Here is a 13676-nt window from a genome sequence, read left to right on the forward strand (position 1 = left end):
AATTTCACCTGGCTGGTTCACCTGGGCCAGGCTCATCCGTCCATTCCAGAGGCTTCCTGCTATCCAGTTGCATAAACTGCTCAGGCCAAGGGGCACCAGACAATTAACCTGGGAATTAACATGAATATAACGCCAGCCTTTTAAAAAAAAAAACAACAACAGAGGATGAGACCTACGCATACGAAGCACGGGTCACTTATGTGGGCACTTTGTCTCTCCCAGCGCCTACGACTGGTCTCATGTCTGCTTAAGCATCAGCTCAGGAAAACACCCAGGAAGCACCATGACTAAGTAGGAGAGGAATGCCGAAGACACCCTTGCTTCCTTCCTTCCATCCAGCCAGCCCACTTCTGCCAAGATTCCTTGCAGGATTTTTTGGAAAGAACTGATCTAACTCTTCAAGTGGTGAGTTGCAAACTATAAATCAGCCTATGAGCGAAAATGAGTCAACAGAATTCCAACAGCCCTGGAACGACAGTAACCGAGGTCACATTGTCTTCAGTGGTGGGATTCAGCCAGTTCGCACCACTTCGGGAGACCCGGCTGTTAACTTTCTGAGCTGTCTGGTGAACTGGTAGTTGGAAGAAATCATTAGGGCAGAGAACCGGTGGCCAATCCCACTGCTGATGGCTTTGGCTCTGTGGAAAACAGGTGACTGTTGCGGCAAGCGTGATGCTTCATGGGGAGATCCTGAATTCACCGTCTCCTGAGAAGCGGACAGCAAGGAAAGGGGCAATTAGAAGACGGTCAATCTGAACAGCTGCTTCTTGAAGGGATCCGAGGCAAATCTGATGAGAGCCTAGGAAAGCGGGATTCAGATTTTCCCTCCTTAAGGCTAATGGAAGGCTGGCCAGTCCCCCCCCCCCAACTTCCTCTGGGCCCTTCCTCCCAGCCCCAAGGAAGTCTGACCCCCGGAGCATGCTCGCATTTCAGCTGGGAAAGCCCTACTCATTATTAATTATTATCACTTTTTAAAGGAAGAAACTAATCAGCGGGAGAGGCCTCCACTCAGTCCCTCCTCAGAGTCCCCCCTCCTTTCTCATATTCCCCCTCCAGTTTCATTTCGTATGGAGAAACTAAACCAAGAGATGGGACACGCAGGTTGAAAAGTCGGTCACTGCTGTTTGAAACCCAAAGGGCAAATAAAGCAGACACTGAAACTTCTAAGTGGATTGTAACCACTTAGTAGTTACAAGTAGTAGCTGAAGTTAAGAGTTTTAGCTCTCACTCCCATTGAGTTCCCAACTTCATGTAATGATTACATTTCTATCACTTAAAGCAATAAATGAAGCATCTGTCAATCAAGGCTTCTTCCAATTCTCCCCGGAATTTAGCTTGGGACCGAGGGACGGAATCGGAAAAAGCAAGAACGGTGAAAAATGATTTAAAATGATTCCCATGCATGTGTCAGTGTCTAGCAGCTAGTTAGATGGTTCAGCTGTTATTCTTATAATTCCCTGCCTACTACATCTAGGGGGGCATAACTAAAATCTTAGAACAGGTTGAACACCTGGGTGGAGAAAACTCTCAAAAAACTTCCAATATTGCTTGAGGTAGAGGTGAACTCTGGCAACCATTGCTGGGTTAAATTAAACCGAGGCTAACTTCTGTTGCTTGGGCTAAATAATGTTTCAAGCTAGTTGTTCTGAAAATGTAAAACACAAATGTCCCCGTAAGTCCATCTCTTCAAAATCAAAAGAGGCTCAGCTGTTGGGTTATTACATTTCTCTTCTCCAGTTTAATTTTAAAAATAAGGCATTTTAATGGGTGTTTTTAAGGCCTTAGAGTGTATAAAAACTAAAATGAAAAATGGATATCATCTAAACTGACATGGTGAGGAAATAGCATCACAACTTAGAAATAAAATATTATCATTTGACCAATTAAAAAGATTATTCTCTAACTATTTATCTATCTAGGCCTGAGGAAATAATTTTAATGGCAGCTGCTTCTGGAGGGTTTTTGTGGGGGGGGGGGGTTCCGCCCAACCCACCTGGCTGGGATGGACGTTGTGGGCGCCGTCTGGAGTTACGCACAAATAGAGGCCCGGTAAAAGCCTAAGAAATGGCCGAAGCGGCCTCGTCCAGGGCCGGAGCCCTTCAGCTGCAGGCCAACCAGGGTCCGTTTTCACTGCCACTTCGGCCTCGAATCTACCCTCCTGGGATCTCCAAGCGGATCGATTAGACGAAGGGCCCTCGAAGCGTCCTCTCTGCCCTCCCCCTGAAGGTCCCTCCTGGACCGGTGGGCGCCCCCGTCATCGCCCCCTTCGCTCTCCTGACATTCGGATGAGGCTCGGTTGGGTGTCATTGGGAAGACCAAAGCGGAGGGGCGCAGGGCAGGGGAAAGGACGGGCGCCTCTCCATCGCGCGCCACCCGGACCTGCCTCTCCGCCAGCCTTTCCCCCAGCCAAGCCCTCCTCGCCACCCCGGGGAGGCTCCCTTCGCTGGGCTCCGTCCCGTCCCGCCAGCCTTTCTGCTGCGGCCGCGCAGAGGCGGGGGAAGGTCGGCGGGTCGGAGGCGCCGGTCCTCCTCCTCCTTCCCCTCCGCCTGCGGCGCCGTCCCCGGGGGAGAGCCGGGCAGGGAGGCTCCCGGGCCGGCCCTCGGGCGGGCGTCTCGGCACGTGGCTGGGAGGGCGGCCGCCCGGGCCAACTTCGGCGGGGAGGACGGCGCGGGGGGCGGGGAGAGCGGCGCGCAGCCCCCGGCAGGTCCCGGCGAGCGCCCGCGTCTTCTCTCCTCCTCCCGCGGGCTCGGCTGTGCGGCGGAGGAGCTGCCGGAGCGAGCCGGGGAATAAGCAGCGCCAGAGACGCCGGGCTTTGTCTCTCCAGACGGGGCTCGTACGCGAGACGCCCCGCGCCCGCCCTCCTTCCCCTCTGCAGGAGGCGGCCAGAGGAGCCGGCAGGGATGCTGGCTGCGCGGCGTCCCCCCGACGTCCTCCGCCGGCCTCGCCCGCGCCATGCGTAGGAGTCCGGGCCACCGCCAGCGGGACCTTCCCCTCCCTCCGCCGGCCGGAGAGCCCCCTTGGGCGGCCGGGCGGCCGGGCTGCTGCGGGGTCGGCATGGCCCGCCGAGACTTCCTCCTGCTGACCTTGGCCGGGCTGCTGCTGGAGGCCTGGAGTGGAGGCCACGCGGCGGGCACCAGGCAGCCCCGCTTGCGCCTGGCGCACAGAGGTAAGGCGGCGCGGCGCTTCCCGAGGGGGGCGAGTGGCGCTGGGCGCTCGGCGGAGCTGTTTCTCCAGGCTCCGTCCCGCCCGAGGGCGAAGGCGCCTCTCTGCAGGTTGCGCACCGAGACGCCGAGGGGGAAGCGCGGCGCTTCTTCCCCGCTTAGCGGGGCTCTTTCCACCGCCCGCCAACTTCGGCTGCTGTGCCGGAGGGGCGCCGCTTGGGCCGAAGGAGCAGGTGCGGGGAGGGGGCCGGGACCCTTGGAGCGGAGGAGCGGGGGGCTCCGGGGATGAAGAAGCTGCCAGAGGGGAAACTGGGGACGGAGGGGGGCGGGGGGAACGAACGGACCTCTCTGCCTCTACGGAGCTGGCGGTTTTCTCCTTTTCCCCTTCTTGGGGCTGGGGGATTCGCCCTGCTCTTCTCCCCCTTCTTGCTGAGTCCGGGGCTTCGAAATCTCCCGGTGCCCAACCTCGATTTCATGCCAAGGATTTGACGTCATTTGACAAGAGGCTTCTCTGACGCCCCCCCCCTTTGCTTATTTAGTCATCTTGGCTTCTAACCTGGAAGGTAACTGCTCCGTGCCCCCCTTGCCCCTTGCGACGCTTCACCTGTTTTAGGTTTACATTTTTCATTCCTTGGAGTCCCATTGAAGCCCCCCACCCCCTGGTGTTCTGGGGAGGGGGGAATTGCATGGATGTTGGTTCAGTCCGTGAGGACAACAGGTGGGACTCAAAGGTCCAAAGAGCAGAGCTTCATTGGGAAACCCCCCCCATCCCCATGAATATTGTCCTGGGAAGATGCAGACCAGGGAGGGGAGTTGGCTGCCGGAGGGGTCAGGAGGGGCGTCCACTGACTTCAGAGTCCCAAAGGGAGAAGGCAGAGCCGGAGCCTCTTCAACGGCAGTGCTGGGTATATTTATTTGTGGGCCTGGTTGTTGGCTTTGCATCCAGAAGAGTTTCGGCTGTTCTGGCTGCAGTTCTTTGCGCATGAAGCGGGGGGGGGGGGAGAGCTGGGGGCTTCCATCTGAGTATAAAATGGTGTGGGATGCATTCTAGGAAGGGCTGCCCCAGTGCGGTCGCTGGACGGTACTCGGTTGATGATGGCAACGTGATCTTGGCTTGTTTTTCAGAGTTTGTCAGCAACTGGGAGGGGGGCGGCTGCGTTCACAATACGTCCGGCTTCTTTTGCCCCTTCCGGAGGGTCTTTTGGCCCTTGGCACCTGCCTGGGCAACTCCCTGCACTTTTGGGAGTGGTTTGCCCTTGCCGTTTTCCTGGGGCTGAGAGAGAACGGCTGGCCCAGGGCACCCGGCTGACCTTCTGCCCCTAAAATTGAGCTCATGGTCTCCCACTTTCTAACCTGATGCCTTAACAACTATGCCCAGCCCCTTCTATTACGGATGTTACCAAAGAGGAATAATATATTCTTTTATAAAGAGATAAAAAGTATTCTTCGCTTTATATTGCAGCCTTTACAATAAGAGAGTCATCTGAAGACTGTAGAAACTGCTAAGCGTTCCCCATACAAATGTAGAGTAATTGCTATCTACTTTCGCTTCTCCACTAAGAAATTAAAAAAACTTCACTTAGTAACTAGGCTGTGCCGTGGTTTTGTTGGAAGTGCTGTCTGCACCAGTGTAGACTGGCTGTGACTGGCAAAGCCTTGGTGAGCCCCCTTGTACCCTGGTAGGCAGCCTGACTCCTCCAGATCAGAGGGGAGCCTGGGGCGGCCGGAGCAGCGTTTCTTTGGGGCTGATTCTGCCCGAGGATACGGGACCGTGGCAGAGTTTGTCCCTGGGAAGAAGAAGGCGGTCAGATTGACCCCCCCCCTCCCTGCCTCTCTTCACCTCCATAACTCCTGATCTCTACATTCGCAGGGGCTCCAAAATACCCCAGCAGCCATTCAGAGCTTCCCACCCTTGCTGGGAATAATAGCTGCAATCAGATGATTCACAAAAACGATTGATTTCGACTCCGGTGCCGTCGTGATGTTCAACAATCAGTTCCAATTAGAGAGCTGAACGGACTCTCTTTTCGCTCTTTTCTCCTTGGGCTGCAAATGGGAACGCCACGGAATAAAATCTCTCTTAGCGTTTTTGCATTCTGCCGGGTTGTCTGCCAGGCCTGTCTGGCTCCCTGTGATGCACCCTTGACTAGCTGAACGGTTATACAACCGTTCTGTGTGAGATGAGTCGGGGCGAGAAAGTTACCCAGATGGCTTTCATGGCTAAGAGGGGGCTAGAACTCCCACTCTCCCAGTTCATAGCCCGATGATGTCTTAACCACTCTAGCAGTGGCTCTCATTAGAGTTCTGCGCATGTCTTCGTGCCTAACATTAATAAAAGCTTGTAGATTAACAGTCATTAACCAAAGGAAAGGGAAGTTGACCCATTCCCAAGTTGGTTGTTCCTTTGTTCTGCATCAGGGAGGCAGTGGTCCCAGAGAGGGAGGCAGAAGAATAGCAATAGCAGTTAGACTTATATACCGCTTCATAGGGCTTTCAGGCCTCTCTAAGCGGTTTACAGAGTCAGCATATCGCCCCCAACAACAATCCGGGTCCTCATTTTACCCACCTCGGAAGGATGGAAGACTGAGTCAACCCTGAGCCGGTGAGATTTGAACCGCTGAACTGCAGATAGCAGTCAGCTGAAGTACTGCACTCTAACCACTGCGCCACCTCGAAGAGGCTCGGCATCTCCTTCAGGATAACCCCTGCTGGTTATTCACCCGGTGGCTACCTGACAACGGAGGCCAGGCCACCCCGGAAGCTGCCCTCCTTGTCCGGCTGCTGTGAAGACGGAGGGTGGGGGGTTTAGGGCCCTTGCGGTGGTGAGGGATTGGGCCCTGGTCGCGTGCATTTCTGTGCGGTGGCTGAGCTGCTGCACCTGGCCAGGCTCCTGCCCGGCCCCAGGGAGGGTTGGCTCAGGGGGCTCGTCCTGCTTCTCAGGGCTGCCCAAGCTCCCTGTTGTCGAGGGCTGTGGAGAATCAGGATTCCACCTTCTTTTTTAATGAAAGTGAGTGGGATTTTCTTCCTCACTGCAAAAAAAGGGGTGGAGGGGTTCATAGCAGCCGGGGGAGGGGATGGAGAAGCCCTGGGGAAATGGAGAGTCTGAACCTCCCATTAAGGCCGTGGTGGGGAGGGCTGGAGGAGTCACAGGAAGCCCCCAGCATCGACTGAGGGACCCTCCCAGTGCAGGAGGAGGGAGGCAATGCCTGGAGGCTGGCTTTGCTTATTGGGCTGTGTGGAAATATCCCTCCGGCCCACCCTTAAGCCTTGTGGGAAGCTTCTCTTGCCCAGGAAAATTCTCAGTTTCCTCCAAGGGATTCCCACTGCGTGAACTGGGTTGTCCTAAGAGGCTTCCGTAAATCTGCTTGATTGGAACTGCACATCTGCTCCGTCTTTCCAGGAGGATAGAATAAAGGCGCATGTTGACTTATCTTTTGGACGCAGCATTCAGACGAAGCGTCCGTGGTACACTTCATTTCTCCCAAAGGTTCTTGAATGGGCGTTCAGCTCCAGATGATTTCAGCTATGCATCCGGCTGATCTAACAAGGCGCCGACTAGAGTTTGAATGGGAGACCACTCGGCAATCACAAGGTTGCTGATCGGATTGGCGGTGTTGTTTTTTTTTTTAACAAACAAACATCTTGGGGGAAGCAGGCTTGCAGGAAGTGGGTTGTGCTGTTGTCACCAAAGCAACAAGGAATCTGGCAATCTGGCACCCGTTTAACACAGGGAGCCTCCGATATGGTGGCTGAATACTTCAGTCCGTGTGTTTTCAAAAACAGGGCAAGGAATGTAAAACAAAGTCTTCTACTTGATGATAAAATGGTTCTTTTGCTTTGACTTTTTAACGTAATAGTTGATGTCCAGTCACCTATTACTGGAACTTGCTTCGTTGACAATGAATTGTGAAATGTGAGATTCTCATTCCGAACTAAAGTACTTTTGTCACATGTAATTTTTTTAACTATTGTTTTAAATTTGTTTTATGTAGATATAAGGACTGTAGAGTGTTAACTGTGAGATGGGAAAAGGCCCATTAGCTGTCCAGCTATTCTTTCTCAGTTTCCTTGAGAGCTCTTGGCAATGAATTTGTAAATATTAGACGTTTTTGGAAATAACTTTAAGTTCCTTCTTGTCGCGACTCTTTCCCTAACCGTTGCCTTGGGCGATTATCTAGGATTAATGGACGGTGTTGAATTTACACGCCCGGACGTGTCAATGGCAGCATAACCCATGCAAACTGATCTCGGTGTAGCAGGAACCTCGGGGGGGCTGATCTGCCTTCATCCGATCCCCTTTTTGGAAAGACGGCATGCGAGGCCTCTGGCCTGAAGGCTCAGCTCCCGTAATGGGTCTGCAGTGAGGCTCTCGTCTTTTACGCACAACTCCGCTCATCCTAACATTCTTTGGCCGTCACATGTATGCGTGGAGGGATGCAGTGTGCTTGTTTTGAGCTCTGCTGAGGCCGTGGTAGTAAGCGGTGTTTACACTGATGTAAGGCTCAGGAGGACGTTGTTAGCGGAGGTGCCCTGTCACTTGCCCCCAGGCCTCCTTACTCTTGCCGCCCCGTCAAACAACGGCATCTTCAGGTGAGGCCCTGTGGGCACTTTGTGAAGAGAAGGAGACGTGGCAACCGCATGGTTGGTTGGCAGCAAACCAGAGGCCACTCTGACCCATGGCGGGGGGGATGGGGGTAGCCGCAGGGGCGAGGCAGTTTGGTGAAACTGATGTATGGCCTTGACTTCGAAACTTAATGGGTCATATATGGGGCTCAGTAAAGACGAAGCCTGAGGCTAAAGTGTGTGTGTGTGTGTGTGTGTGTGTGCGCATATACACAACCCAGTTTTTGGGGGGGAACTGAGTAGGGTCTACGCGCAAGAAGGAATCCAGAGCCAAAGCAGCCAGTGGTGGCCCTGGAAGAGCAAGATGAAGACCCTCCAGAGGGTCAGAAAAGGGGCTCCGGCTACAGAGGCAGCTCTGAATCCTGGGACACTGTGAACCAAATCACTCAGGAAAGGACTTACGACAGGAAAGCCGTAAAACAAATGCTGCACTGCCCTTAGGGGTTTTGAAACTCTTTCTGCATTTGAGTGAGTGAGTGTGTGTGTGTGTGGAGCCTGTGTGAAAAAAGTCAAGATGGTGGCCAGAACCACGTGGCCAAAACCCTTAACTCTTAAGGAACGAAACGGAGGAGGGTTTAAAAGAGAAAAAAAGGGCCTGGTTGGTGTGTGAGGTTCAGCCGTGCCTAAAAGGAGTTTCCCGGATTGTATATTTCCAGCAGCTGAAGAGCCGGGGCTCTTTTTCCCACTGCCGAATGGGCCAACTTCTGAATCAGCTCCTTGTGTGGGGCCTTGGCAGCTCCCTGTGCATTTAACACATCAGAAGCTCCGTGGGAGCAGCTCCGTTGCGTCTAATCGGTGGAAGAGGCCCAGAAGCGCCGGGCCAAGGACTCAGGGACTCGCGGATGGAGGGACTCTCTCTGCTTGTGCCAGGCTTTGGCCGGGGGTCCTTCTTCCCTGACTGCAGGGCACGTTTGACTCGTGAGACCACCGAGAAGCTAAAGCTCTGGGACCACAGTCCTGGCAGACCCCTGCGCTCCCTGCGGACATTGGGGGAGTCGCCTTGACAACGTGGGACAAAAGGCAGGTAGGGCAAAAGGGGCTGCACTTCCCACACAGTGGTTAATCTCGGACACTAAGCAGGTCGCCCCTGATTAAACCTCAAACGGGGATTGCCTGGGAATTGGGCTGTTGGTGGCTAAACAGAGAAGTTGGAAAGAAAAATACCAGAAAGCAAGAAAGCAGCAATAAACAAAGTCACCAACGCTGCTCACAAAAGTGCACGGATGCCGGAACCCAGGAACGGAGCCCGACCGGAGGGCGTCTCTGACGCTGTGTTGGAAGGGAGACCCGTGGCAGGCACCTCCCAGCCCCGTCCTTTGGGGTCTCCGGGCCATTGTTTCCTGGTTTCCCGAGAGAGAAAACCCTGGGATTCTCAGGCCTTTATAAGAGCCTGGAAGTGGCACAAAATGCTGGGTATTATGTTCGAGGAACCTGCTGTGACAAATTCTAATTCTGCTTTGGCAGTTCAGTCAATTTACTGATGGCTTCTACACATTATAATTATTCACACGGCTTATGCAGACAATTGCACATTTATTTACAGTATCCTAATTTACACTGAGTTGGTGGTTCACATGTGTTTTGTTTGCCTGCAGATGTAGACTTCGTCTGCACACACACACACACACATGCACTCACACTCGCATGCATGCTACATACACACACAGACACAGACACAGAGACACAGAGGTGTTTGAGAATGGGACGTTTTATGACAATCTGCATGCAAACAAGAAAGACATTTAGAATCTTGAGAAGGATCCAAACAATTTTTCTTTCTAACATTTTAAAAAAACCAACTGAGAAGACAAACTGTGTTCTTAACCTGGCTTACGATGGGATTTTCAAAAGTTGCAGGGAGTGTTTGCCACAGTTCATTGAACTTACAAAACGTTCTATGATTTTCTGGTTATAATCTGTTCCTTTGACTATGTAGGGAAATACAGGGGAGTTTTTCTCCAGGGAATTCCAGAAGAGACGCCCATATGGAATTTGGTCATAACAATTGTTAATAAGTTATCATCTTATTTTATCTACCGTTTCTTTTGTTCTAATGACAGAGATGACACTGAAACGGTCCTTGGTTTTATGGATCTGAAAACCAGCCCAGCTCCTACAGAGTCCTGCTTTTCAGACCATAAACCCACAGGCCGTTTTGAGTGGGAAGGAGAGGTGGGTGAAGGAAAGACGGTCCCTTCCGCATGAATCTCAGTCCAATGGTTTTTCCTCTGTAATGGAAACGACTTTCGTGATATTCATAAGAGCCTCCCAAGCTCTCGAGAGGAGGAGAAGAAGAAGTTCTGTGCCAGTTCCTTCCAACTGCTAAAACATCCACCCACGGTCTTCCTGCAGCCCATCTGTCCCTTTGTCCTAGAGGACGACGCAGCCCCAGAGGGTGCGGTGTGTGTGTGCGTCCCCATGTGCTTTTCCTGCACCCTGTGGCATCTACTGGTTTTAACGAGGGAAGCTCCTCTGGAAACGGTGGAGATCTTCTCTGGCTCACAGTCCCAGTCCAAACCAGTTGAAGCCTATGGGAGTTTTGCATCCCCACTGAAATCTGGTAGCTCCTGCAGTTAGGATCGTCTTTTCACTGGATTTTCAGAACTCCTGCATTTCTTCTATTATCTTTTTTTGGGGGGGGGGAATGTGAGTGGAGAATATTACACCTCCCTCACAGCCCTGTTTATGTCCTTAGCCCAGTTTTCCCTGGTAGTGAAGAGGAAGAAGGGCCAAACATCAATTGCAATTTCACTTGGCCATATATATTGCCCCATAGTGCTTTTACAGCCCTCTCTAAGTGGTTTACAGAGCATATCCCCCCCCTCAAACAATCTGGACCCTCATTTAACCCACCTTGGAAGGGCGGAAGGCTGAGTCAACCTTGAGCCGGTCAGGATCCAACTGCTGGCAGGGGGCAGAGTCAGCCTGCAATGCTGCCCTCTCACCACTGAGCCACACTAGGGCTCCGGGTGGCCTGTCCACATCCTTAAAGTAGGAGAAGTGGAAAAGTAGCCAGGACCCATCAGCCATCAGGATGGGACGTTTTGTGCTGCAACTTCGAGGCCAAAAGAGAAATAAATAGGTTATCTTTTGACTTGAAGACTTGGTCACAAATAATTAAAACAGCCACTGGCTTGTAAGTTTGTGACATGGACTTCCAGCTGATGCTTCCAAGTTTGGGAATGTTATTTTTCCTGCTGATGAGGGATATTGGGACTATGTGGTCATTTTGGACAAAAATCTTCTTTAGCGCCTTTCTCCAGTTCATCTCTTCAGAAGATTCCTCCCTCCTTTTTGCAAACAGGACTCGAAATGGGTTGAAGGTGTTTGACTTACGGAACAGGGCATCAGGGTCTGATGATGGTGACGATGATGATGGTGACAATGACCATGATGATGGTTTTAGAAGAAGTGAGCATTACGCCTGAACCCTGAATCTTTTTCCCATTTTCCTTTCTCGCAGGTGAAACCACCTGGTGGAAACTTTTACTTGGCCTTTACTAGAAAGAACTCCTACTTAACGAAGGCTTGATACTCTCAGCCCGAGTGACAATGAGCTCCTCCTCGGCCTCCGTCGGCTCCCTCCCTTCCCATGAGCCTGAGCTGGGCAGGGCCATCGCAGAGAGCTCCCCCGGGGGCTGCTGTGAGGCCTGATTGAATCTGGGCTCCTGCTTCTCCTCATTCTGCAGGCAAAGGAGGCCGGGCAGCACTTTGCAGCCATTAAGGCATGCTGGTTTTTTTAAGAAATGGGTTTCCCCGGGAGAAGGAAAGGATGGAAAACCACTTTGGCTCCCTTGAAGCATTTGCTCCCTTATTAGGGGCTCTTTTCCTTTCAGGGAGGAAAAATATTCCTTGGCCACATGGCCGGTTTTCTGCAAACCCCAGGAGTCAGACCTTTGGGCTGCAGAAACAACACGGAAGACAAAGAGGCCACGGAGCAGCTCCCTGCGTGACAGTTGTGACTTATTGCGCAGCTGCTGTGCAGCTCCTGATGTATTTATTCTGCTTGTACCGGTTCAGTGGGGAGAGTCGGCGCATCTGGCCGAGAGCAGCTATGGAGAACGGGTTGCGTTGGACGGTCCCCGCAGCTGCTAATTAAATCTTTCAAATATTATTTAAATATCGGGATGAAATGTTGAAGCTTTGCACCGATGCCAAGGAACCAGTGGTAGTTGAAACAGAAGATCATCTCAGATTAAGGTTGAAATAGATACTTTGAACCGTATCGGGAGAAGCAGACGATGTGCACGCATATTATGTTATCAGCCCAAATGGATGTGTCTGCAGGATGAGGCCTCTTTATTGGAGGTTATGGGTCCTAAGCGGCCACAGGTCCATTGCGGGTTGGTGGAGGGATGGATTAGTTGTTACTTCACAGCGTAGGGCTGAAAGGAGGAAGGAGAGATGGAGGCCCCCAACTGGCTTTGATGCCTAAGGAAGGACTAGAACTTCTAGGGTTCTCCCGACCCTCATCTTAATCACCAACACACTGGCTCTCATTACACACACAGACTGATCAAACTCATGAAATCACAACTTCAAACTGCCTCTTGAGTGGTTTGCACACATACTTGTAAAGTGTGCGGGTGGATTGTCTAGATACACTTTCCTGAATGCTTGTCTCTTTGTAGGGTTCTGCCTAAATACTCCTGACTGGTTTTGCTCATCGTTGATAATAGCTGGAATATCAAACGTGGATACAGATTTCCGGTCTAATACGGCTTGTAGGGCTGTTCAATCTGCCCTCTGAGAGCTCTTGACGAGTCCAGGGCCATCGTTCCTCCTTTACAGAAATAAAGGCAGACTCTAATTATCTAATGTTCCAAATTGCCTTGTGGTGGAACTCGGGGGTGGATTCCGAGAGGCACTACTGCCGGTTCACTTTGCCTGCATACACGGGCTTGATGTGCACTGTGCGCACATGCACCGTGCAATTAAAATTGTTCTGCACATGGGCAGAACGGAAAAACAAGACGGTGACGCCAATGGTGCCGACCAGAGAACCGGTTCGGGGCGTGGCAGGCCCGGATCACTGCCGGTTCCAGCGACCCAGGCCGCCAAACCACCATCACTTCAGCCAAACCGGTCCAAACCGCTAAGAACCCACCACTGGTAGAACGGGGAGAAATCTACTCCTCCTTCTCTGGTGACTTGTGTGGCCGGAGCAGCCTTTGCAGAGGAGGGGTCTGCTGGGCGCCTGGGGGGGCTTCTCTTCCGCAGATGGTGCCTGAAGCCCCCCCGGAGGGCGGCCAGTCTCCAAGGGGCCTCTGCAGAGTTTCCCTTCCTGCACCTTCGCTCACCTGTGGCTCAGAGGCTTCCCTGGAATCTCTGCGTCCTCCGTGGGCCTTTTACGGAGAGGCTCACGGGAAGAAGCTTCCCTAAGTCGCGTATTTGTCAATATCAATAAGTCTGACAGATGTGCATGAAAGGCAGATGAGACAAGCAGAGAGTTATCCAGTTAGAGGACAGAAAAAAACCCCTGGGAGAATGGTAGCTAAAGAATTATAGGCGCTTCCTCCAGATGCTGGTAGATTTAAAATAAAGATTCATCTGTTTGGTTACTGAGTTTATATGCCACATCAATTGAAAGGGGCTGTGAGCAATTTATATATTGTACATAAGTCAGGTTGAAAAGTGCAAGGGACAAATACAAATAACTACATAATACAAATCGTAGCCCCAGAGGACAGAGATGCTCCTTGTTACAAAGGAAGCCCTTTGCAAAAACCCCGCACACCCAACACAAATATACATGCGCATTATACTAGTCTAATACCTCTCTGTGTGTGTGACCGAGACGATGCACCTTAGGACAGAACTGGTGCTCCCATCTTCTCTCTCGCTCCCATCCAGGTTCGCTTTCTTTGCCATGGTTGTTGTTCTGTCTTGTCT

The 13676-nt window shown here is 52.2% G+C and overlaps 1 protein-coding gene across 1 annotated transcript in view; it reads left to right on the forward strand.

Annotated features, from left to right (window-relative positions):
* Positions 1 to 2822: 2822 nt before the first annotated feature.
* The window catches only part of SEMA3E (semaphorin 3E), a 93090-nt gene continuing 82236 nt past the window's right edge, over positions 2823 to 13676 (forward strand). Inside the window, exon 1 of the mRNA XM_087722429.1 lies at positions 2823 to 3166. Coding sequence (XP_087578555.1) covers positions 2953 to 3166 — 214 coding nt within the window. The 5' untranslated portion in view covers positions 2823 to 2952. The remainder of the gene's footprint in view (positions 3167 to 13676) is intronic.

This window comes from Thamnophis sirtalis, unplaced genomic scaffold (assembly GCF_051295495.1).
Source record: "Thamnophis sirtalis isolate CommonGarterSnake01/CBP01778 unplaced genomic scaffold, rThaSir2_p1.2 scaffold_9, whole genome shotgun sequence".
NCBI lineage: Eukaryota > Metazoa > Chordata > Lepidosauria > Squamata > Natricidae > Thamnophis > Thamnophis sirtalis.